Source organism: Hemitrygon akajei, chromosome 27, assembly GCF_048418815.1.
Source record: "Hemitrygon akajei chromosome 27, sHemAka1.3, whole genome shotgun sequence".
In the NCBI taxonomy this organism is placed as follows: Eukaryota; Metazoa; Chordata; class Chondrichthyes; order Myliobatiformes; family Dasyatidae; genus Hemitrygon; species Hemitrygon akajei.
Genome location: NC_133150.1, coordinates 38,793,267 through 38,819,098, shown reverse-complemented (window position 1 = coordinate 38,819,098; position 25,832 = coordinate 38,793,267). Strand labels below are relative to the sequence as shown.

Sequence of the window (25,832 nt, the reverse complement as noted above, 5' to 3'; positions counted from 1 at the left end):
CATTGACTCTCTGACCAGGATAAAGGCTTCTGCTCCATTCAACACCGTCCAGAAACCAGTTACACATTAAAGGAAGAGAAGAAGGAAAAGTTATTTATAAAAACATTGGAATTCTCCTTGGGTCGGTCAAAAACCTTTAAAATACACTGGTTTTCTAGACTGTAGTAATGTTGGAGGCAAAAACTTACCAGAAATTGGGAGTGATCTTGTGCCTACATTTATCCATATAAAATCCCAATTCAGCTTGGGCAAATGTGCCTTAGTTTAAGAAAGCAAATAGTTTTTTGTGATGGTGCTGAGGAAATAAATTAAAGTGCTGACTTAGAAATTTGTTTTAAGTTTTTCTGCTCTCAATTTAGTCCAAAGTACATCCTCTAGTTTGAGACTCCCCTACCAAAGGATATATGGTTTTGTTTATATCTGTGTCTTGATATCTATCTAGCTGGAGTAGCTGGAACTGTGTGTGTGTGTATGTGTGTGTGTGTGTGTGTGTGTGTGTGTGTGTGTGTGTGTGTGTGTGTGTGTGTGTGTGTGTGTGTGTGTGTGTGTGTGTGTGTGTGTGTGTGTGTGTGTGTGTGTGTGTGTGTGTGTACAGTACTGTACAAAAGACTTAGAGATACATATATATAACTAGGCTGCCTAAGACTATTGCACAGTATTGTATTTGTCAAAGTGGAGGGGAGAGCGAGCTTGCAAATCTGGCGGCAGCAAAGGATTTTGGGAATGTCCAGGGTGAAGTGCTACAGGAGATGGCAGAGAAGGAGTGCCAGGGGCAGGAGGTGGCACGTGTGCAGACACACCCAGCCCTGAGACACCAGGTAAGGTCATTTGATTCCAAGCAATTGGCTTAATGACCACTGGAGAATGATTCTCTGGTGCTTCCTGCTCCCTCTCCTCTCCCTTTCCCTATTCACAACCATAATTCCCCTCTACTGCCCCCTTCCCAATCTCAGTCCACATTAGAGACCCATATCAGAATCAGGTTTATCATCACTCAAATTTTTTGTAAATTTTTTTATGGCAATTTACTACAGAACTGTGTTAAAGTAGCACCTAAGACAGTTGCACAGTACTGTGTGTATATATATATACATAGAGAGAGAGAGAGAGAGAGAGAGAGAGAGAGAGAGAGAGAGAGAGAGAGAGAGAGAGAGAGAGAGAGAGAGAGAGGAGAGAGAGAGAGAGAGAGAGAGAGAGAGAGAGAGAGATGAATTTCCAGACTCCTTTGATCTAGCCAACCTTCTCACTTTTAAAGATTTTTTATAACTATCAACTCCCATGGCTCTGGTGTGGAAAGATATCTTTAATTAACTTTGCTTGGCTTTATGTTAAAGAACTAGTGGTCCAGGGGAATAAGTTCATCTTTAACGGATTCTACCTGACTATGCCTAGCTTCCTGCCATGCATGACTTTTGAAGTTGTGTGTTTGCCAAGCTATCAGTACGTGCATTGGCAGCTTTACATGAAGATTGGCCTGAGTGAAATGTAGAGGATTTGTTGCAAGAACAAATATTTCCATTTAAAAGTATTTTCATTTAGCAACTAGCCAAACAAAATATTAGATTCCAAATTAAAGATAGTGTAAGGAACAATAAGCAACTCTGCTCTTACTCCATCTGTATTACATTCCCAATCTTATTTATGCCACTAGGATAAATAAGTGGCAATTATATTATTTATAATGCCACTAAGGCGGAATTAGTGGCATCTTATTCCACTAAGATGGGTGGATCTTAGTGGAATACCAAGATCCACTAAGATTCTTGGAATAATGACTAACGGCAAAGACGAGTTCCCAGGAAGCATACGTGGCTGTGTTAACAAGTCTGGGTGAGCACATGGTTGAAAGTCAGAGAGCAGCAGAAATCACAGTGCAGGAGCAGTGAGAGAGGGTCTTGTAGAACTCCCATCAAAGAGAAGATTTAAACTTTTTAGAGTAAGCATACCTCGAAGAAACTTTGCGGTGAAAAAGTAAATCATAGACACAAGAGATACTGCAGATGCCGGAGTCTTGAGGAAGGGTCTCAGCACGAAATGTCGACTGTTTATTCCCATCCATAGATGCTGCCTGAGCTACTGAGCCCCTCCAGCATTGTGTGCGTTGCTCCAGATCTCCAGCATCTGCAGTACCCCTTATGTCAATGAGGAAATGTTCTTTTTGTAACTGGATCCTCTCCAACCAGGGAGGTTCATATCCCAGACTTTCATTTTAACATTGTGCAGAGCTTTGATCTTATGCATATTGACACTTAGAAATGCACTGCTCTGCCAAGCACTTTAGTTTTGTAGTTTTACATTGTTCGGGTGAAAATACTTCTGAAAGAGGAAGCGGAACAGACTCTGGTTTCACCTGAGTGATTCCACTGTGGATCTCATGCCTGCATTCGCAAGGACTTAGAAGAACGAGGAGTCATCTCAGAGAAACATACAAAGTTAATCCTTGGCTTGGCAAGGTAAAATGCTGGGATGATATTGTTGTTCATTATCATTAGTTAAATAATGTTTGCATAGGCAGCCTTGAAGTGTACTTTCTTGAATTTATTTGCAGGCTGGAGTGCTTTGAATCAGGATTCCACTTAAGACTTCAGCCATTCAGAGTGGAGATAAGAAAATTGCTTCACTCAGAGAGAGGTAAAGGTTTGAGATTCCTGCACAGCCTACAGGGCTGTGGAGGCCCAGCCACTGAATGCATTTAAGACAGAGAAAAATCGATAGAGAAACAGAAAATGCTGGTAATGAGTCTCTGAGGGGTCTTGGCACGAATCTTCAACTGTTTCTTGATTTCCATAGGTGCTGCCTGACCTGCTGAGTTCCTCCAGCATTGTGTATGTGTTGCTTTGGATTTCCACCATGAGAGGCAGCATCTATAGAGAGAGATGGTGTGAAGGTTTTGGGTAAGAGACCCTTCGTGTGAACTGGAAGGAGAGGCAGTCTTTTCCTGAGTCATGGTGTGACAAAGCCTGGAAGAAGCTCCTTCAGTCCAATTGTTCATGCTGACCAAGGTGCCCACTGGCGATGATCCCATTTGCCTGCATTTGGCCCATATCCCTTTGAATTTTGCCTCTTCATATACTTGCGCTGTTGCCATTTAAATGTTTTGAAGAAAGGCCCAAAATGTTAACTGGTTGTTCATTTCCAGCCTGACCTGCTGATTTCCTCCAGCATTTTGTGTGTGTTGCTTTGTATTTCCAGCATCTGCAGAATTTCTTCTGTCTATTATTTAAACATTGTAGATTATCTTGCTTCTAGCACAACCTCTGGCATCTCATTCCAAATGCCCACACTCCTTTTGTGAAAATGTTTACCCTCAAGTTATTTTTAAATCATTCCCTTACCCGCTAAAGTCACGTCCTCAAGTTTTAGATGTCCCCTCCCTAGAAAAAAAACTTTATCAACACCCTTTCTACATCTTTCCTGATCTTATATACTGTACCTCTGTAAGGTCACCCCCTCAGCCCCCGGTGCTCCAGAGGGAAAATAAGCCCTATTCTCTCCAGTCCCACTTCATAACTTAAGTCATGACTTAACATCTGGTGAATTTTATGTTCACTCTTTACACAGAAACAGACAGACTGAGTGAGTGAGAAAGAGAAAAAAAGAGAGAGGGAGATGCCCTCCCACCCCTTCACCCCTTCTATTTATTGCTCCTGTCACTGCATTGTAATGCTATTTACTTTGTAACTGAATGCTGGTATTTATTTATTTAGGCACATTTTATTCCATATCTGTACTTTAATCTCTTGTGTTATTTGTATATTGTTCTTTATTCATTGTTGAATGTTGTTTGTTGTTGCGCATCACACCCCAGCAAATTCCTGATACATGTAAATGAACTGTATATGGAAAATAAAGTTGACCCTTGACTCTTGATGCTCGAGAAGGAGATTGATTGCTGGAAACAGAAGTACGGACTACATAGTCTGAAGGGAATGCCTTTCCAGAATGCTGGGAAGAGAGGGGAGGTGAAGATATGAGCAAAGGTGAAATCTCATTAAAGGTAACAGAAAGTGCATCAACATATTCACTGCAGAGACTAGTAGGGTGAAAAGTGAGGACTATGGGAGCTTTATCACCACTCTGTCCAATAGATAAAGCAGGAATGTGAGGAAGAACCAAGATGCAGTCAAGAACCCCAATCACAATGGTCATGGAAAGGTCATGATGTAGGAAAAAGGAAAATATCTCCTAGACATCTTGGACTTCAATAGTATTAGTTATTACATTCTGGAGTCAAGGTCTGGAGCCCCGGATGCAGCTTGCCCTGGGGTTGGAGGCCTGTTTGTGTGTGTATGATGGCGCAGGGGTGAGAAGGTGGTAAAGAAAATTGTTTTGTTGTTGTCTGTTTTTAATTTTGTTGCCGTAGTGGTTGTTGTTTGTACGTTCTGGTGAGCATTGTGGGCACGCTACGTTGACGCCAGAATGTGTGGTGGCATTTGTGGGCTGCCCCCAGCACATCCTTGGGTGTTTTGGTTGCTAATGCAAATAAACATGTTTCACTGTGTGGTTCAATGTACCTGTGATAAATAAATCTGAATCTATATTTTAAAGGCATCAAGGAATATGAGGGTAGAGCAAAATGTGGCTCTGAGCTACAAATTATAACCGTACTAAGTTCAAATGTTCAAAGGTCCAACTTAATGTCAGAGAAATATGTACAATATACATCCTGAAATGCTTTCTCTTTGCAGCTATCCTCGAAAACACAGGAGTGCCCCAAAGAATAAACTACTATTGAATGGTAGAACCCCGAGGTCCCCCCAGCTCCCCTCCCTCCCACACGTAAGCAACAACCCCCCCCCCAACCACCGGCAAAAAAAAACCATCGGCACCCTCCACCGAGCACTCAAGCGTGAGCAAAAACACCGACTTGCAGTTACCCCAAAGATTTCACATTTCACCCGGTAAACAACATACCACAGCCTCTCTCTCTCCCTAATAAGGGAGAAGGAGGTGTCTGTTTTCCCAGTGAGCAGGGAGACGTAACAAGCATCTCACTGGTTTATGATGTTTAAAGTCTGATCGGTCGCTTTTTTCGAGCTCTGTGCCTGAAGATCTTAAAGATCTCAGGTTTCCGGGCGTATAGCCGTAGATGTTTCGACTGCCTCAACGGCACACGGGTCTTCTGCCGTGACACCGACCCTCAATCCACCCATCTCCAGAGCCCCAAGATCTTAGGCTTCCAAATCCGAGCCGGACTCTTAGGCCGAGCCCTTGGCGGGCCAACAAACGGCCAGTTATGAAACCCCGAGAGCAGGTCCCATTCCCACAAAGAACTGAAGTCAGCGTATAAGTGATGGAACACTGAATTAACTTAAGTTTGACTTAACGTTTATGACCAATTGGGAATTGAGGCACAGCCAGGGAACAAACTTCAAAACTGAAGGAGTTCATCAGCTTTCACGTGATCAGCCATGCAGGTGTATGGCAGTGCCTCTCATGCAGATATCACAATTTATGAGAGTGCTATAATTAAGAACAACATACAGTTTTATCTAAATTTAATTGTGGTCATGTTGTGTTGGGGCTGGAAGCATGGAGACGCTTGTACAATCCTCGCTGATTTGATTTGACATAATGCATTTCACTGGGGTTTTTTTATGTACACACAGGGAAAAAGGCAAAGACAATGAACTAGAGGTTAAATATCCAACATTTCCAAAAGGTTCTTCAACTACAAGAAATACTGCACAACAGGCCAATAAATGTGGTCATGGTGGAAAGTCGGTCAGATAGCTGCAGGGGCTGGAATTGCTCTCTACATCAAATGGCCTGAGTTTTCAGGTATCAGGTCCATAAGGTGAACAATAGACAGTATTTGTTCAGTAAGGGGCATTATGCCTGTTTAAAAATAGACACAGTACTAGGTTAGTAATGGATAGTGACACAAAATCGATGTTGCTCTAGTCAGTAATTGTGCTTGGTAAATCGTGAGCAATGAACTGAGGCGGGGGGGGGGGGGGAATATGGTACTGGGTCATATGAAGATAGTGTACTGGACTAGTAATAGACCCTGTACTGGGCCGCTAATAGACACTGTGCCGGATCAGTGACTGACACTATGCCGGGTCAGCAACGCGCACTGTCCCGGCGATCGGACGGAGAACGAGTGCCGGTCTTCCGAGAGCCGCTCGGGTCGCTGTGTTAACAGCTGCAGTCTGGCTGCCGGGAAATCACATGGCCCAGGGGAAGGTTGCGAAATAAAGTCGGTGCCAAGACAGAAGTGTGCGTTGTTCGCTCAGTCCAGGTATTGCCTGCAGCCGCTGAGCCATGTGCACTGACATTTGTGATGTGATCTTTCCCTGAGAAGGCACGCTGTCGAATCCCCGGAGTTACTCCCGACATCTGCTCCCTATGAAGAAACAAGCGGCTCCCTGCAAACTCGAGGCAAGTGACACTTGGTGCTAAATCGGTCTCCCGGTGCGGGCTTTCGTACAAGTGGAGAAGTTTCACTAATTGTTGTCAGGGCTTTCTCGCAGAGGGAGTCTTGGTTCGCCTCGGGCGCGCGATTATTTCCACTAAACTGATCATGTACAACCGATTAGGTCGCATCGAATCTGTTTCGCCTGTACTTTCACTTTCGAGCTGTTGTCTTTTACTCTTCTCTGTCTCCGAAATGCTGCGCTGTGAGAGTATCTGCATGCGAATAGACCCGTGCTCCCCAGTCACTGAATCCTGTTGGCCCCCTTCGCGTTGTTAGCCCACTCCTAAGATAACGTCACCTGCCGAGACCTGACCAGGTAAGGTTTCTTCTTGTCCCTGACTTTTTAAGAAAACGCAGCAGCGCGCTTGTGTTGCACTTCAGCGCGAGAGGGGTTATCTCCAAATCCAGAAATGATTCAAGGGCTGTTTTTGCGAAGGCCTCCTTCCCAGTGAGGTCCTTCAAATGCACCGTCAAACTTCACCTCTGCGTGCTCGCAGGTACATGTGTAAAGGCTCCTGATTTTATTGTGAGAGCACCGCCTAATCTTCCAGTCAATAAGCACCCAGATAGACTTCCATGCTTTCTGTCTGTGTGCGCGCGATCTTGCTGTGGCAAATTTCTTACACAATGACTTTAACCCAAAGTTATTATTGCTGTGACTTGATAGAGGTGTGCAAGATGATAGATGGATCCCTTCTAATCCGTAAACGCCCTGCGGGATATTTGTTTAATCTTTAAATTTGTGTTTATTAGTGACCAGTTTTTTTTTGAGTTACAGCGCGGAGCAAGATCCGTGGCGTCCAGCAATCCCCCGATTTAACCCTAGCCTAATCACGGGGTAATTTACAATGACCGAATAGTTCACCAACCCGCAGGTGTTGGGAATGTCGGTGGAAACCGGCGCACACCCAGGTGCTCACGGGGAGAACGTACACATTTCTTACTGGCAGCGACGGGAATTGAACCTGGGTTATTGGCATCGTACCCTCTAATTTGTAATGACCAATGCGTGCATAAAATCTTGTGCTGTGCAATTTTTTTTTTTGACCAGCGACAACAACATGTGCGCACCGAATAATTTATTCAATAATAACAGTATAAATAAGCCAGTTCTAAAATCTGCAGACGAATCATCGCAAACTCCACGTTGTCAACGCCGTCCGCATCGGAAATTGGAAAAGGTACTGTGATTGTGAGCGATCGTGAAATGTTCCTAACATGCCAACGAGATAGAGGGTGACAACTTTTTGTGTGCAGTTTAAGTTCCTTTGTGTGATAGTAGCAAATGATGTGTGCATGCACACACCTTAGAGGGTACGTTGGTTGCTGGCACAGTAAAGGATTGTGCTGACCACTTCACTACTGTGCCACCCAGTCTCTTGGTTTGGGTTTTCACCTCCTCACTCCATCCGCTGTGAAACCCCATTATTTAAAGATTAGTCAAGCCCCGACCTTTCCTGAGAACCGCCTTTTGGCAAAGGAGAGATGTACCAAATCAGATCCACTGTCACTGACTTACAATGTGTGAAAGTTGTTTTGCAGCCAGAAAGCGGTGCAAAGAGATGAAATTACTATAAACCTTGGAGTAAATAACTAGCGCAATAAAAACAGGAATAGCAAGGTAGTAGTGTTCATGGGTTAAGAGACCACTTAGAAGTCTGAAGCTGTTTTTGAATCGGTCAGTAGTGGATCTTCAGCCTCCTGCGCTACCTTTCTGGTGGCAGTAACAAGAAGAGGGCACGTGTTCAATGGTGGGGATTGTTAATGATGCAAACTGCCTTCCTGTGGCCTGCTGCATTTTGTGTGTGTTGCTTGAATTTCCAGCATCTGCTGATTTTTTAGTGTTTGCCCTTTATAGTGGGGAGGGTTGTACCCATGATGGAACTGGTTGAGTCTATAACGCTCTGCATCCTCTTGCGATCCGATGCACTGGATTCTCCCCACCAGACGCTTGTGGAAGTAGTGAGGAGAATAGTCTTATAGCTGGGTAGCTTTTGAAAAGTGATGGTCTTATCTCTTTGAGGTCGTTAAAATCATGAGGGGCATGGATACAGTGAAAATGTTTTTTCTTCCCCCGGGGAAGGGAAATTAAGAGCCAGAGATGACAGATGAGCTGGGAAAATTTTAATGTAAATCTGAGAGGCAACTTTTGTGTAGACAGTGGATGGTCCAGATATAGAACAGGCTGCTAAAAGAAGTGGTAGAGGCAGGTACAATAGCAGCTTTCAAAAGATAGCTGAATCGGTATGTGGATTGGAAAGGATTACAGGGATACGGACCACATGCAGGCAAATGGGACTTGCTTGGAAGGGCGTCTGGGTCAGGGTAGAGCAGCTGCACTGAATGAATGCACATTATGATTGAATTTCTCATACAAATGGAGGGTGCAATAGCTCGATCTTAAAACTTGTTTAGTGTTCTAAACAAGGAAGGCTACTAGGGGATGAAGGAGGAGTTGGATAGAGTAGACTGGGAACACAGGCTATATGGTGGGATGCCTGAGAAACAGTGGAAGACTTCCATTGAGATTTTTCTTTGTGCTCAACAAAAGTATATTCCAGTTAAAAGCAAGGACAGTAAGGGTAGGGAGAGTCAGCCATGGATAACTAAGGAACTAAAGGAAGGCATCAAACTAAAAGCTCGTGCGAGGTATCTGGAAAGAAATGGATCCATCAGGCAGACGTAGCATGGATTCAGCAAAGGCAGGTCCTGTTTGACAAACTTACAGTTCTTTGAGGATATAAAAAGCACAATGGATAGAGGGGAACAAATGGGTTATTTACGTGGATATTTAAAAGGCATTTGATAAGGTGCCACATAAAAGACATCCATAAAATAAGGATGCATAGAGTTGGTGGTGATGTATGAGTATGGATAGAGCAATAGAAAGCAGAAAGTTGGGAATCACGGGTGTTTCTCTGGTTGGCAAAGAGTAGTAAGCAGTGCGCCGCAGGGGTCTGTGCTGGGCATGCAACTGTTCACGATATACATTAATGAAATGGAAGAGGGGATCAAGTGTAGTGTATCTACGTCTGCTGATGATGCTAAATTGAGTGGAAAAGCAAACTGTGCAGAGGATACGGAGAGTTTGTAGAGAGATATAGATAGGTTAATTGAGTGGGCAAGGGTCTGGCAGATGGAATACAATGTTGGTAAACGCAAGGTCATCCTCTTTGGAAGGGAAAATGGAAGATCAGATTATTATTTAAGTGGTAAAAGATTGCAACATAGAGCTGTACAGAAGGACTTGAGAGTGCTTGGGTGTGAATCGCAAAAGGTTGGCTTGAAGGTGCAGCAGGCTATCAAGAAGGCAAATGGAATGTTGGCCGAGAGAGATTGAATTTAAGAACAGGGAGGTTATGCTGCAACTGTATAGGGTACTGGTGAGGTGCTGAAGTACTGCATGAGCTTCTGGTCTCCTTATTTGAGGAAGTATATTCTGGCTTTGGAGGCAGTGCAGAGGAGGGTCACCAGGTTGGTTCCAGAAATGAGAAGGTTAGACTATGAGGGAAAATTGAGTCGCCTGGGACTGTATTTGCTGGAATTCAGAAGGATGAGAGCAAATCTTATAGAAACATATAAAATTATGAAAGGGATAAATAAGATAGAGGCAGGAAAGTTGTTTCCACTGGTAGGATAGACTAGAACTAGTGGACATAGCCTCAAGATTCAGGGGAGTAAATTTAGGACTGAGATAAGGAGGAACTGCTTTTCACAAAGAAGCAGTGGAGGCTACTTCAGTAAATATATTTAAGAAAAGGTTGGGTGGATTTTTGCATAGGAGGGGAAATGAGGGTTATGGGGTAAAGGTAGGTAGGTGGAGATGAGTCCACGGCCAGATCAGCCATGATCTTATTGAATAATGGCGTAGGCTTGATGGGCCAGTTGGCCTACCCCTGCTCCTTATTCTTACGTTCTTATGAAGGACCTTTTCTGTGCTGTATGATTTTATGACCTCCTTCTGCACTGTTCAAGGACATGCAGAATCATTTCACAAACCCCGTTTTTAGCAGGATTCAGCTGTGGCTGTAGCACATACTCCTCCTTGCAACAAAATACCAGGGTAATCAATGTATGTGGACTGACTTTCTGGATCTCCACCTTTTGGTCTCTTTGCTGCCCGCGCCAACACAGCACGCCCATCATGTTCAGTAGAACAGCACAAAAGCCTCTGCAACAACTACACAAAACAAGCCCCTTTTTCCCTCAGATGCACAGACAGGCCTGCAACCACATGAGAGGCTGCCTCTGGTCCCCCAGACCTCCAGTCCCTGGCCTGGACATAGGGCCTACAGTTTCCGGACACCACCTCACTATTCCTCTTCCACACAATTTATTTATTTATTTTTGCAACTTATAGTGATTTCTATGTCTTGAACTGGTCTGCTACTAAACAATGCAAAACACCAAGTTTCACAACATTCCTCAGTGATAATAATTTAGATTCAGATTCTGTAGCCTATTCATAACAGCCTTGCTATTCAATATGATCAAACCAATCTATCCCAGGCTTCCTCTGTTCCACATTCTCCTAATCCTCAGTCTCCTGATCACTAAAAGGTATTTTTAATGAGCTGGACTCTCCAATTCTCCCGGGTGGAGAATTCCAGAGATTCACAACACCATGGTGAGAAGAAATTTCTGCATCCCTTAGTTACAAATGCTACCTCCCCCACCCATGCCCGATTTGGAAACTATGTGCCCTCTTTCAAGACTCTTCCACTTAAAAACATCTAAACATCTACCCTATTATATCTCCTTAGGATAAAGTATGTTCCAAAAAGCCTTGTCTGTGAATTCTCTAAACTCCAAAGAAAACAGACCCAAACAGTTTAACCTCCCTTGGCCAGCCAAGGCAATCAATTACCAAGCTCAGAGTAATGCAGTTATTAAAGGAAACATAAATCCTTGATATATTTAACAGCTTGAGAAAGGGAACTAAAGAATTTTGCTTCCTCTTCTTATGGGCCTACAGTTTCAAGCTAAGAGTCCTTATTGGATGGTAGTAGGTAATAAATTTAGTAGGAAATTATAGAAGACATCAGAATCAGATTCATTATCGTAGACTTACATATGTCGTAAAATTTTGGTTACTTTTGCAGCAGCAGTACAGTGCAATACATTAAAAATACAAAAGGTTACAATGAAAAATATAAAATAAAAATATTGCAGGAAGAGAGCAAAATAGGTAGTGTTCATGAGTTCACGAGCTGTTCTGAAATCTGGTGGCGGACAGGAAGACGTTCTTTCTAAAACATTGCCTATGCATCTTCACTCTCCTGTACCTCCTCCCTGATGGCAGTAATGAGGAGGAAAACCCTGAATGCTGGGGGCCATCAGTAACTCTTGAAACGTCACCTTTGGAAGATGTCCTTGATGTTGATGAGGCTTGCTCCCATGATGGAGTTGGCGAAGTCTACAAACCTCTGCAGCCTTTTCTGTTCCTGTGCAATGGTGCCTCCATACCAGTCAGTGATATAATCAGTGAAGATACTCTCCATGGTACATCTATAGAAATTTTCTAAGATAGTATACCAAATCTTCTGAAACCCCTAATGAAGTAAGGCCACACACAGGTGTACCTTTTTTGTGATTGCATCAAAATGTCAGACTCAGGATAGATTCTCTGAGATGCTGACACCCAGGAACTTAAAGTTGCTCACCCTCTCCACTGCTGACCCCTTAATGTGTTCTCCTGATTTTTGCCTTCCTGAAATCCAAAATCAATTCCTTAGCCTTACTGACGTTGACTGCAAGGTTGGTGGTGTAACACTGCTCAATCAGCCAACGTATCTCATTCCTGTTTGCTTGCTTGTCACCATCTGACATTCTTCCAACATCTGTGTCATTGGCAAATCTATAAATGGCCTTTGAGTTGTGTCCAGACAGAGTCATGGGTGTAGAGAGTGTAGAACAGTGGTTGAGCATGTACCCTTGAGGTGACCCTGCATTGTTTGTCAGTGAGGATGAAATGTTATTTCTGATCTGCCGACTGTGGTCTCCCAGTGAAGTGTACAGTTATAGAGAGAAGTACTGAGGGACAGGTTCTGAAGCTTGCTGATTAGCAGAGAGGAGATGACATTGAATGCTGAGCTGTAATCAATAAACAGCAGCCCATGGCAGGAGTTACTGTTGTCCAAGTGGTCCAGAGCCAAGTTGAGAGCGAGTAAGATTGCTTCCACTGTAAAACTGTTGTGGGTGCCACAATAGCATAGTGATTAGTGCGGCACCGGTATCCAGAGTTTGGAGTTCAACTCCAGTGCTAACCGTAAGGAGTTTGTACGTTCTCCCCGTGAACAGTGTGGGTTTCCTTCGGGGGCAAAAATTTCCATCCACAGTCCAAAAGATTGACCGATTAGTAGATCAACTGGTCATTGTAAGTGGTCCTGTGATTAGGCTAGGGTTAAGTGAGTGGGTTGCTGGGTGGTGCTGCTCGTTGGGCTGGAAGAGCCCATACCTCATTGTATCTCTAAATAAATAAACAAACAAATTGCAATGAATAGTGAGAATTTATTTGCTCATGGGCTGTCACTGCCAATGGCAGCACTTATCGTATATCCCTTGTAGCCTCTCAATTGAGGAGCTGATTAGTCTTCAGCACTGGGGGTGGGAGTCAGGCACAGTCTGGATTATGTAAGGATGGCAGATTGCCTTTCCAGTGAAATTGTAGTGAACCAAGCAGGTCTTTACATGGAGGTGCAAGAGATGCAGATGAATAAACATGAGCAAAGTCCATCTCAATGGACGTCAGACAGCATCCGCAGAGGGAAATAGATTAAGTCCTCTCATCCAGCCTCTAGATGATGGGTCTCAACCTGCAGTGTCAACTTCCCATTTCCCTCCACTCTTGGTTTTTATATGGTTTCATCACTGAGATTAGCTTCTTTTTTCTTCTTCAAAAATCCTTTTTTTTAAAAATTTATTTGAATTCTCTGTGGGACAGGGATGGCCAACCTCTGGCGCATGTGCCAAAAGTGGCGCATTGCACCCCAGTGATAATAATAAAAAAGTAAGCCTCCTCATGCAAAAAGTATTAACCAAAAACTGATTTACAGAAAAAAATCTATAACAGGAATTAGCTTAGAGCTAGAAATGGGTTTTACTTTACTGAGAATAAATCTAAAATTTAGCAATTAGCAATTTTATTATTTCGTGCACACCTTTTGGTGAATGTTATCTTCTTTCACATTAATCTGTTTTCAATTTTTAAAAATGTTCAATGAATCAAACTAGGAAAGAAGGACTTTTGTTCTGTAGTCATTCCATAACTGTTCGATACACGTATGATACTTGTTTGATCCAGAGGCACTAGGTGTCTGTACCAGCGGTGTGTCGCAGGTTTTTGCCAGTTTACAATTCACACTCATGCGCTATGGAGTTGTGCTTTGTTCATCCGTTGTGAACATTTGTAGTCTTATACTTTTTCGAAAATTAAGCCTTGTTTTTACATTCAGTTACCCATCACAGTACAAAAGAAAAGCAGAAAGTGATAGTAAACGTGAATTCAATGAACAGTGGGAAAATGAGTTCTTATTTATAGCGGGTCCATCAGGAAAACCGTTCTGCATTGTCTGTGAAAACACTTTCTCACGTAATGATCTTAATAGACACTATAAAACACAGCATCAGACTGAAATAGAAGGAAAACTGAAGCTAGTGCTTGGGTCTGAGTTACAGAAAGAATATGTGATTAAGAAAAAGAAAGAAATGAAAAGAAAACAGAATATATTTGTTAAAAGTCTCATTAAGGTAAGTAATGTTTATCTTGATTTTATATTAAATCAATATATCATGTAAAAATGCTAAATATGTCTATATTAACATATTTTTACAAGAATTGAATGGGGGTACAAGAGTTGTATGGCGCATCTGAAAAAAGTTTACACATGGAATGTAAAAGGTTGGCCACCCCTGCTGTGGGATTTGAACTCAAGGTGCATAGTCTAGAACTCCAGCTGCTAGTCTGGTAACGTAGCCACTGCATTATCACATCGCTTGGTATGACTGTCCGCAGATGATATGGTTACAAGGGTGTGGCTCTGTTGATCCAACACATAAATAAACACTTGAGGGAAGAGGGAATGATTCACTGTTCTGAGGTTTGCTGGTGGTGGAGAAGTGGTGCAGGCTAAACACTAGCATGGATTAGATGGAATCAATGGCCAGTGTCTGTGCTGATGCTTTATGTACTCTAATGAAAACAAACAACTGGTTCTTAGTCTAACACCACATGCTGAAACTTAATAGTTGATGTTGGGAATTGTTCAAATTCTGATGTACAATCTTATCTTAAAGTATTTTTACTTTTTATTTGTTCAACAATGAAAAATGTCAGTGTTTGTGCTAACACTTTCAGGAGATACAGCATGCCCAGATTATCAAGAGGACTTTTTATATTATGTAACTAAGGGCAGTGGAAAGCCCCGAGACAGATTACTTGCTTTAGAAGGGAAAGGAGGTTATGGCAAAGGGGTCGGCTAGGGAGTGGGGAGAGGGTTTGTGTGGGGTATGTGCATGGATACCATCTCATTCTATACGGTACGTTCTGCAATGAAGATAGTGCGTATACCATTCATAACCATGAGGGGATTAAACCATAGAACATGAAACAGTAGTGCAGTCACTCAAATTGAGTATGATGTTCTCCAAAGGGGTTGTGTATTGGCATGTCCTCAAGTGGCTGTAGGGGCCAGTCTGCGTTCTACATATTCCATGGGACTTAATCCAGGATGTTAGCATGGATTCCCTTAATTATCAAGGGAATTATTTAATTATTTCCAAGTTAGTTTGAGCCTGTTGGAATTTTAGTGTGCAATTCACCTTAACGCCCTGAGATTTTCAAACATGTCAATAAAAGGTTCTCATTCCAGTTCTAATGAAGGATCTAAACCCGAAATACTATCTCATTTCCCTCCAGAGATGCTGTCTGCCCATTATGCTGCTCTGGGACTTCTTTTTTTACTGATCTTCATTCCAGTACCTGCAGTCGGCTGTGTCTACATACTGACCTTCCTCGCAGACTTGCAGTTTTTAGCTCCTGGGATATTATTGCTGTGTTTTCATGTTAATCTCGACAAGCCAAATGTTGTGCTGTAGCTATGGAGTTGTACAGTACAGAAACAAGCCCTTTGGCCACCTCATTCATACTAGCCACTTTGCCCACATTGGGCACATAAACTTGCCTATTGAAGTGCCTGTCTAAATATCACTGAAACACAGTGATTCTATTTAATTCTGACTACCTCCTCTGTCACCATGTTCCAGGTATTAACCACCCTGATGTGCATTTAATCTTCAAATCCACTTTAGAATCAGAATCAGGTTTGTTATCACTAGCACATCATGAAATTCATTTTACTTCGTGGCACACATAAAGAATAACTAAGTCAGCAGTAAGAGACCCGGATCTGGGCCGTACCTTCCAAATATCTGGACTGGACTTGCACTACCTTACTTTCCCTTTTCTATTTTCTAATTATGATTTATAATTTAAATTTTTATTTATTTTGATTTGTATTTCAGGGAGCGCAAAGCGCAGAAACAAATATCACTGTGATGATTGTACGCTCTAGTATCAATTGTTCGGTGACAATAAAGTAAAGTAAAGTTTGTAATAAATAGATTAGGTGGATAGAGCTAAACAGTGAAGTAGTGTTCATAGTTCATAGACTGTTCAGAAGTCTGAAGGTGGGGGGGGGGGGGGGAAGAAGCTGTTCCTAAAACGTTTATCGTACAGAAGCATTAAGTCACACACTCAAAGATTTAGGTTCTTCCCCTTTGCCATCTGATTTCTGAATGGCCATTCAACCCATAAACATTACCTCACTACTTTTTATTTCTATTTTTGCACTACTTAACTATTTTATATATATATATATACTTACTGTAATTAAGGACCATTATTATGTATTGCATTATACAGCTGCCGCAAAGTCAACAAATTTTACAGCTTATGTCAGCGATATTAATCCTGATTCTCTAAACCCCTTACTCGCACCTTAAACCAGGGCCCTTTTGTTTTTGATACCGTTACCATAGAAGAAATGTTTCTAGAGCAACATACACAAAGTGCTGAACTCAGCAGGTCAGGTAGTATCAATGTAGAGAAATAAACAGTCAGCACTTGCGCCAACATGCTTCAACAGGACGACAAAGTCTCATGATTATGAAAAGTTTATATCTGTCCCAAGTCTCTTAGCATTATACATACCCCTATCATATCGCTCCTCATTCTCTTGCACCTGAGGGAAATCAAGTCACTCTATCCAGTATCTCCCTAAGTTCCTCCAGTATAGGAAAGGTCCTGGTGGACAGCCTCTGCCCTCCTGCCATCACCACCATATCCTTCCTGTAGTGTGGTGACCAGAAATGCACGCGGTACTGCAAGTGCTTTGTAAAGTTGCTTTATTGACCTTAAAGTGAGGGTGGCACGATAATGTAGCAGTTAGCATAACACATTAGAGTGCCAACTGTAAGATCGGGGTTCAGTTCCCACCACTGTCCCTAAGGAGTTTATAAACTTTCCGAGACCATGTGGGTTTCCTGTGGACGCTCCAGTTTCCTTCCGCATTCCGAAGATATATGGGTTAGGATTTGTAAATTGTGCACATGCTCTTGCCGGGGTGCCTTCAGGGCGCCAGTTGACACGTTGCACAGAATCTATCGACGTTTCAATGTAAATGTGACAAATAACGCTATCTCCTTAATCTCTTTAAATCCCATTTCGTACATCCCTGTGGTACGAGGTACACACAACATATGGCTGTGTCCCTCCATTTCCGTCATCTCAGTGCCAGCCTTTTGTTTGGCCGCTCTGTAGCTGTCACGCACTGATTAATTTAAGGTCTGACACTTGTTGCAATGTGGGTGATCATGCCTCGGTCAGAACACACCCAGGGAGAAATTGGCTCCAACTTGTATATGGACATTTCACCCTAATATTTACCATTTCCAGGTGTCATTTCTGTGTTTAATAACGGTCATAAGATATAGAACTAGGCCATTTGGCCCATCAAGTCCATTCCACCATTCGGTCATGGCTGATTTGTTACTCTTCTCAACCCTCTTCTGCTGCCTTTGAAACCCTCCACTTTAACTATACCTAATGATTTGGCCTCCACAGCCGTCTCTAGCAATGAATTGCACAGATTTGCCACCCTCTGGCTAAAGGACCAAGCCTGCTCATATTTCCTCTGTTACTAACACTGGGAACTTTGTGCAACTTCTGTCAAAAACCATGCAGGTTATGTTTCTACCTCTGTTAAATCTCGGTCACATCGATTGGTTAACTTTTTATGATGGACTCTGATTGGATGTTGCTGTTATTCACAGCGGATGTCTGATGCATCCAGAAAGGGCGTTTACCAAATATCTGGTAGTTCTTTTGATCCTTGGAACCAGATTTAACAATGGGCTGATGGGGTGGCCTCCTATTCCCACAGACTAATAGTTTACATAAGAGATTATGTAAACGCTGGAAATGCAGAGTAACCGATGCACAAAATGCTGGAAGAGCTCAGCAGGTCAAGCACCATCTGGGGAGAGGAATAGACATAGTTTATCGACAGAGAAAGAGGCTTCAAATGCAGCCCTTCCCACCACAGCCAGTGAAAAAAGAAGGTGCTGGAGCTATTCAGCATCTGTGGAAAGAGAAAATCTATTGTTATTTCACTTTGATAGCTCTTCCTCGGCACTGGGACTTTTGCTGTGAATATACAATTGGGTAGCCAGTTGTGCAGCAAAAACTGCTACCTCATTGCTCCAGAAACCTAGGTTCAATCCTGACATTTCCCTGTACTTCAGAGTGTGTGTATTTTCTCCCTGTGACTTCGTAGACTCCCCCTCCCCTCGTGCTCCAGTTTCCTCCCACTTCCTAATACGTGTAAGTGAATTGCACCTAGTGTGTGTTAGTGCTGGTGGGCGGTGAAATCTGGGAGGAGTGGAAAATGGGATTAACCCAAATGGGTGCTGGATGGCCAGCATGCATTTGTCGGGAGGGAGGAGGAGAGAAAGGTTGAGAAAAAGGGAGGAAGGCAATTATTTGTCACATGTACGTCGAAACAGTGATGATTGTGTTGGGCAGCCGGCAAGTGCCGCCGTGCTTCTGGCGCCAACAGGGCATGCTCGCAGCTGACAAACCCTAACGCGCATGCCTTCAGAATGTGGGAGAAAACTCGGGCAGGCAGAGAAAACACCTGCGGTCATGGGGGATAGAGCGGAGGGAATTAAATCCCGATCTTATGGCTGTCACGGTAAAGCAGTGCGCTAACCACGTCGCCCCACTTCTACTGTGCAGCCTCTGCCTCAGGTGGGACCAACTGAGCTGAGGTTTAGACCGACATTAATGCAGAGCACTCTGGTGTTCATAATGGTTTTGGAGAGTGCCACAAAAATGCTAGCCCTTCATCCTAATTGAAATCGGTTTGAAAATTCCCAACTTGAAGAGAGGTGAAGAGCACCCGCGAACATTAACGTACAGGTGTCCCCCGCTTTACAAATGTTCACTTGACGCCACTTCGCTTCTACAAAAGCCCTACAATAGTAACCTGTTTTCGTATTACAAAGAGGATTTTGGATTTTACGGAAATTTTTCCCATATAAGTTAATGGTTCTTTGCTTTACGCCATTTCAGCTTAAGAAAAGTTTCATAGGAATGCTCTACCTTTGTAAAGGTGGGGGGGGGGGGGGGACACCTGTACATGATTCAGGTACATGTAAGCGTTGACAGCAACAAGGGATCATTAACATTGTGGTTAAAGACTGAGATAATGAAAACTTACGCAATTGTACACCCATGCTATTATCTGTATGGGTGTGTTTGAAATTGCAATTAATTATCTAGTAAGATTAATTCAGAAACATTGTTTTCTTCCACACTGCACAACTAACTCATGGAATTTTCAAATCTTAACAGTAGAGGTTAAAAGTTATACCTATTGACTTCCTGCCCGATGACTGTAACTGTATGTCGCAAACTAAAATACTGCAGATGCTGGAAATCTGAAATAAAATCAGGCAAAGCTAGAAAAAGAGTCGTTCAGCATCGTAGTGGTTATTGCAATCACTTTATAGCACCATATCATCGATCGGGGTTCAATTCCCGCTGCTATCTGTAAGGAGTTAGTACGTTCTCCCAGTGACCACATGAGTGTCCAATGCATGCTCTGGTTTCCTTCCACCTTTCAAAGATGTGTGGGTTCGGGTTTGTGAGTTGTGGGCAGGCTGAGTTGGCTTCGGAAGAGTGACCACACCTGTGGGCTGCCCCTCCCAACACAATCCTTGCTGATTTGATTTGATGCAAATGACGCATTTCGCTGTGCATGTGACAAGTAAAGCTAATCGTTACCTATCTTTTTCTAAAAAAACGCTCAGCAGGCCAAGCAGCCGCTGTGAAGTAAGAAACAGATTCCATGTCAGTCGCTTTTCGTCAGAATACAGGCCCTGTAATGGGATCAGGGGGTTGGAGAGAAAAAATAAATAGTTGTGTAAGCAAGATAGGGCATCAACAAATCACAGAAGGTGAGTCTCAAGGAGAAGCAAGCATGAAAACGTGAATAAACAAGAGGAGATTGCCATGTAAATGTTTGGCAGGAAAGAATTCAATCATGATCCTACGATTCAAACCGGCTGTTGCTCCTTTAACTATATTGAATGGAAAAGCCTAAAAAGATTAAAAATGCAGGTAGCATCTCTCCCTGAAAAGAGAGCAAATAATTAATGTCAACAAACAATACAAATCAGGAATCTAATTTGGACAGAGCCACATTAACCTCAGGAATAATGTGGTTTGTGTCCTGTTTTAGGTTATGCAATGCCACAAGTAAACAGTTTGAATCTAACACACTGCATCATTGTTTATGCTGGAATGAGTGCTGTTGGTATAAATCCCTCCTAACACACAACTTTAGGCTTCATCTGCAAAGGGCAAATTTATGAAGGACATTGTCGTGTCTTTAATGTTTTAGTAATATTTAAGTAACCTTGTATTGCTTGATTAAGCACTTAAATAATTCATTACGAGTTATATGTAAATACATGTTAATTGCATACACTATCACGCTACATGATATGCATGCACCTCGCTTAAAGTAAACCCAATGTTAGACTCACATTTCATAATCCTTTGTCTTACTTTGAACTAGTTTAATGTTTTGATGTTACAAAACACAACAGACATGCAGTATTATACACCAATGACTTCTTCCTCCTCTGCTTCTAAAACGGCTCAGCATGGTCAAGGATGACTTTTTGAGATGGTCTCTTTTTCTCAGGCAAACAAAGGTTGAGATGCTGTCCTGGAGGTGGTGATCTTTATCATCAGTATGAGGTGGGTGTTCCTACCACACAGACATGATAGAATAAGATTGTGATCCAACAGCAAGGGGGTCCAGGAAGATTCTCACATATGTGTATATGGACTTGCTTGTGTTTCCCACTTAGCACACACACACAGAGCTTCTATGTGCTCCTGATGCACAATTCCAAAGGTCTCAATAACCTCTTCCACCTCCTGGCTCTCACTTCATAATGCCTTCTCTGCACACCCATCCTCCGCCTCACCCATCACCTGCCAGGTTGTAGCCTCCGTCTCACCCACACCTTCCTACTCTGGCTTCTTCGCCTTCCTTTCAAGTTCTGGTAGAGGCTCACAGTCCAAAATGTTGGCTGTTTATTCCTCTCCATAAAGGCTGCCCGACTTGCAGAGTTCCTCCAGCCTTTTGCGTATGTGAGAAAGTGAAGGAGGTTGTTTTCATTGCGAGGAGCGAAATGACGCCGGCCGGGAATTGAACGGGAAGTAGAGACGCAGGTCCCCAGTACAGGGTTGTGACTAGAAATCTGTATATTCCTTCCCCCCTCCCCCCGACAGCAGATGCTGCTCAGCTTACTGACTTCCTCTGGCCGATTGCTTGTTCCTGGAGCAATAAATAATCTAATGCTCTTTGACCCATTTCATAACCACAAAATATCACCCCCCATGGCCAATTATTTCTTCCTGCAGCGCATTCACCCTGAACTCTGAATGCTGTGAGCTGAGGCATAAATGTTGACTGGGTCGTCAGGAAAACCCCTGGCCATGTAATGGGAGCTTTACTTTATCTGAAGAATATTGAGAAGTATTGAACCAGCATTGCATCATGTTTGCACTAAGCTGCCAGCTGTGGTTACGGAGTGGGGGTGCTTAAATGCACAGCCTTCAGACTCATTAAGGAGAGCTGCAATGAGTCTGTTTTCTAGCTTCGCTGGAACATTAAGTGGTCCCGTCACAAACGCAAGAAGATCTGCTGACGCTGGAAATCCGAGCAACACACTCAAAGTGTTGGAGGAACTCAGCAGGCCAGGCAGTATCAGTGGAAAAGAATACAGTCGACATTACAGGCCGAGTCCCTTCATCGGGACTGGAAAGGAAGAGGAGAAGTCGGAGTAAGAAGGTGGGGGAGGGGAGGAAGAAGTGCAAGGGGGCAGGTGATAGGTGAAACCGGGAGGGGGAAAAGGGTAAAGTAAAGAGCTGGGAAGTTAATCAGAGAAAGAGATAACGGGCTGGAGAAGGGGGAATCTGATAAGAGAGATACTATCGATGAAAACGATACTAATAGTGGATTACGATTTTGCCAAAACCTCTAAATCCACTGGGGGGGTGGAGAATAAGTGAATATGGGTCAGTGCCCTCTCCTTGGCTTACATCACTGGCATTAAAACCTTAAGAGCACTTGGGTCCATGCCTGGATCGAGACTCCTGAAATGAACACTCTATTCCATAAAATTTAAAAGCAAGCAAGATGTCTCGTAGTTACAACGATGCCTTCTTATTGACTTTCCATGCAACTCAGGAGTGTTTCACAGACACTGCTTGACACGTTGCTACTGTTATAAAGCAGGACGTGCACAGGCCAAGTAATGCTTTGTGAGTACTGCTTGGCAAATAGAGATGCTGATCATAGCATCGGGTTTAATTCCCCTGCTCACGTGTTGCTTTATGTCCCCCTGAGAGGCCAATGGTGTCTTAAGACCCGACGTAAAATGTACGAACTCCAAAAGTGGCCAAGTTTCAGCAGTCCAACATTCAGCATTCTCCCTTGTTGACACTAAAGACTGTGCCATTTTCTCAATTGTTTCCAATATCATGCACTGTGCTAGCAGGTTCAGTAGCCAATCACTCTCCAACTGAAGCAGACATGGTGAAGGAGGCACCAACTTTGGTAGGTTTACTGAACGTCTCTGGTCAATCATTAGCTGCCAGCATGAGTGAAAGAAATGGGCACAATGCAACCCACTCTCCACAGTGAAAGAGTGCGGGGGAGAAGGCCAAACGTTGCACACAGCAATGACAAACGTGTGCCCAGGATGGAAGGAAAGAAAGAAGGAAGATGGAGAGAATAGCTTTATTTGTCAAATGTACATTGAGACATGCAGTTAAATGCGTTGCTTGTCCCCGATCAAGTCAGACAGGATTGTGGTGTGCAGCCCACAAATCTCACTGCACTACCGGAGCCAATATAGCATTCCCACAACTCATTAACCCTAACCCGTGTGGCGTTGGAATGTGGGCGGAAACCAGACGACTCTGAGGAAACCCACGCCGTCACAGGGAGAACATAAAGAACTCCTTCTAGACAGCGGAGGGAATCGAACCTCCCGATCTTATAGATGGTGCTGCAAAGCGTTGTGCTAGCCACTATGTTACCATGGAGATATAAGCATGAGTTTGACAAGAATCAATGCCATATTGGAGTGAAACTGGAATATAAAAAATCAAAGATGAAACTGCAAAGAAGTTAATCCAAAAGAGTGCACAGAGTAGCTTTAGCTTGTGTTTTTGATAGGTCAAGCCGAAACTTTGAACAGAAGATTGCTGTGTTCATAAGGTTAGACAGGAAGCCCCAAGAGAACAAACTGCCCTGCTCCTGCCTCTTTACAGTAAGCTCAGTGCTGCTAACTCAAAAGCCAATTGTGTTGTGATTAATATGTCACGGCAACCGATTAATAGTGAATGTGAATACCTTACAAATCATTTTCTAAACAAAAAAGTTAATTATTAAATTTTGCATTGATTGTTCTTTTTGAGTTTATTTTAAATCCGAAAGAAGTTCTGAGATTGAGAGGCGAGCTATGGACAGGGAGTCTCTGCTGGGGATTAACATTCAGGCTTCAATTATCATCTCTATACCTTCAACCACATATGAACCCAAATAATCTTTCTCTGGCCACTGTAGCTTCTGCTGCTACAGTAATGGCAGGAACCTCAGCCATCTGACTCCCAGTCAATGGAATCCTGCACTAATCCTTGTGGTATCTCGCATTAAAGAGATCTTTTCACAGCAATGTCTTGAGATACGCATCAAATCCTCAGAGGGGAGCATCTGGCTTTTTAACTATTTTTAAATAAAAATAGTCTGGGAATGGAATGAGTTATTAATAAAATCCTGTTATTTTTCCCTTGTATGTTTATTTTCTAACATATTGTTGCCATTGCCCTCTCCAAGGTGTGCGTGTGTGTGTGTGAGAAAGAGAGAAAGTGATTCCATATCTGTGTGCTTCTTCCCCTCCCCCCCACCATTTTACCCTGTCATCTTCCCCCTTCCTTTCCAATCCTGAAGAAAGATCTTGGCCTGAAACATGAACTGTTTATTCATTTCTGTAGACACTGCCTGACCTGCTGAGTTCCTCCAACGCTCTGTGTGTGTTGCTTTAGATTTCTGGCACCTGTAAAATCTATTGTGTTTTTAACTTGCTATCTTCCTGTGTCTGTGTGACGAAGTACCTATGGCAGTTATGTGTCAAGGAGTTTGCATGGCAGTATCTTGAGCACATGTGTCAATGGGCAAACAGGAGGAAGCTCCAGCTGAATCTTTGCAATTTTTTTAAAAGACAATTTTCATAAATCTATTCAGCTTGTTTATAATGATAAACTAAATCACATCAGGAGTGAAATTCCTTGGGAATAGATCAGACATTATAAATGAGGAAGAGCTTCTTTCCCAGTCCTGATGAAAGGTCTTGGCCAGAAATGTTGGCAGTTTATTCCCCTCTATTGGTGCTGCCTGATATGCTGATTTCTCCGGCATTTTGTGTGTTTTGCTCAAGACTTCCAGCATCTACATGTGTTTGTGCTATTGCTGTCTTTACCACTTTAATGATCATAACGCAATGGTACAGACTGGATCTACACGTAACAGGCATGGTGAAGACACCCCACTCCCTCCTGAAGCCCATTTCACAAATCAGTTACAGATAAACCAAATGAATTATTGGGACCACTTGATCAGCCTCCAACCTGATGGCATAAACAACGATTTCTCAAACTTCTGATAACTGCACCCCCCCACTCACCATTCCCCATTCCCTCTCTCAGCTTATCTCCTTACCTGTACATCACCCCCCTCTGGTGCTCCACCCCCTTCCCTTTCTTCCATGGTTTCTTCCATAGTGCCCACAATGCACTAACCCTAACCCATACAGTATGTCTTTGGAATGCAGGTGGAAGCCCAAGTCGTCATGGGGAGAATGTGCAAACTCCTTGCAGGCACCAACAGGAATTGAACTCTGATCAGTTTGCTGGTGCTGTAAAGCGATTGCGCCAAATGCTGTGCCAGCGTGCCACCCTTAGGCCTGTGACGAGACCTTAAACAGCGTGGCCTTCACTCAGTGAAAGCAGGCGTTAATGATACCACTATTTCCAAAGTGCCAGCACAGCCCTTGGACATCAAAAGATAGGAATGTTCAAAAAGAAAGATGTCAGATCCTGTGCAAGACTCTTGTTCTGCGAGCCAGCGGTGATGACGGCCACCTTCCTGTACGTTCAGAGACGTGACAGCTACAGCAGAAATCCTAGGGTACTGGAGAGATTCCATGAATGGATCCTCTGCAAAACCTTCCAAACCATCCAATAGGATGAGTAAGTACACTAGCAAGGCCTCACTTGGAGTATTGCGAGCAGTTTTGGGCCCCTTATCCATGAGAGAATGTGCTGACATTAGAGAGGGTTCAGAAGAGGTTCACGAGAACGATTCTGAGAATGAAAGGGCTACGTGAGGAGCATTTGATGGCTCTGGGCTGTGACTCACTGCAATTTAGAAGAATGAGGGGCCGATCTCATTGATAGTCAGGAGGCCTCTATAGTGTGTATGTGCAGAGGATGTTTCCTATACTGCGGGCATCTATGACCATGGGGCACAGCTTCAGAATAGAGGGACAACCATTTAGAACGGAGATGAGGAGGAATTTGTTTATCAAACCAAAGGATGCTGAATTTGTGGAATTTGTTGCCACAGGCGGCTGTGGAAGCCAGATCGTTAGGCGCATTTAGGTTCTTGATTAGTCAGGGCATGAAAGGTTGCAGGAAGAAGGCAAGTGGATGGGGTTGAGAGGCAAAATGAACAAGCCATGATAAAATAGCAGAGCGGACTCGATGGGC

At 43.3% G+C, this 25,832-nt stretch overlaps 1 protein-coding gene across 3 annotated transcripts in view; it reads left to right on the top strand.

Moving 5' to 3' along the window:
- The first annotated feature begins 6,056 nt into the window (after positions 1–6,056).
- LOC140717273 (uncharacterized) overlaps positions 6,057–25,832 on the top strand; it is an 88,496-nt gene continuing 68,720 nt past the window's right edge. Inside the window, exons 1-2 of one of the 3 annotated variants that reach the window (XM_073030695.1) lie at positions 6,869–6,918; positions 7,547–7,602. In XM_073030695.1, coding sequence (XP_072886796.1) covers positions 6,884–6,918; positions 7,547–7,602 — 91 coding nt within the window. In that variant the 5' untranslated portion in view covers positions 6,869–6,883. Of the gene's footprint in view, positions 6,385–6,600; positions 6,743–6,868; positions 6,919–7,546; positions 7,603–25,832 lie in introns of those variants that run through there. The other 2 variants (XM_073030696.1, XM_073030697.1) reach the window with 2 other exon arrangements.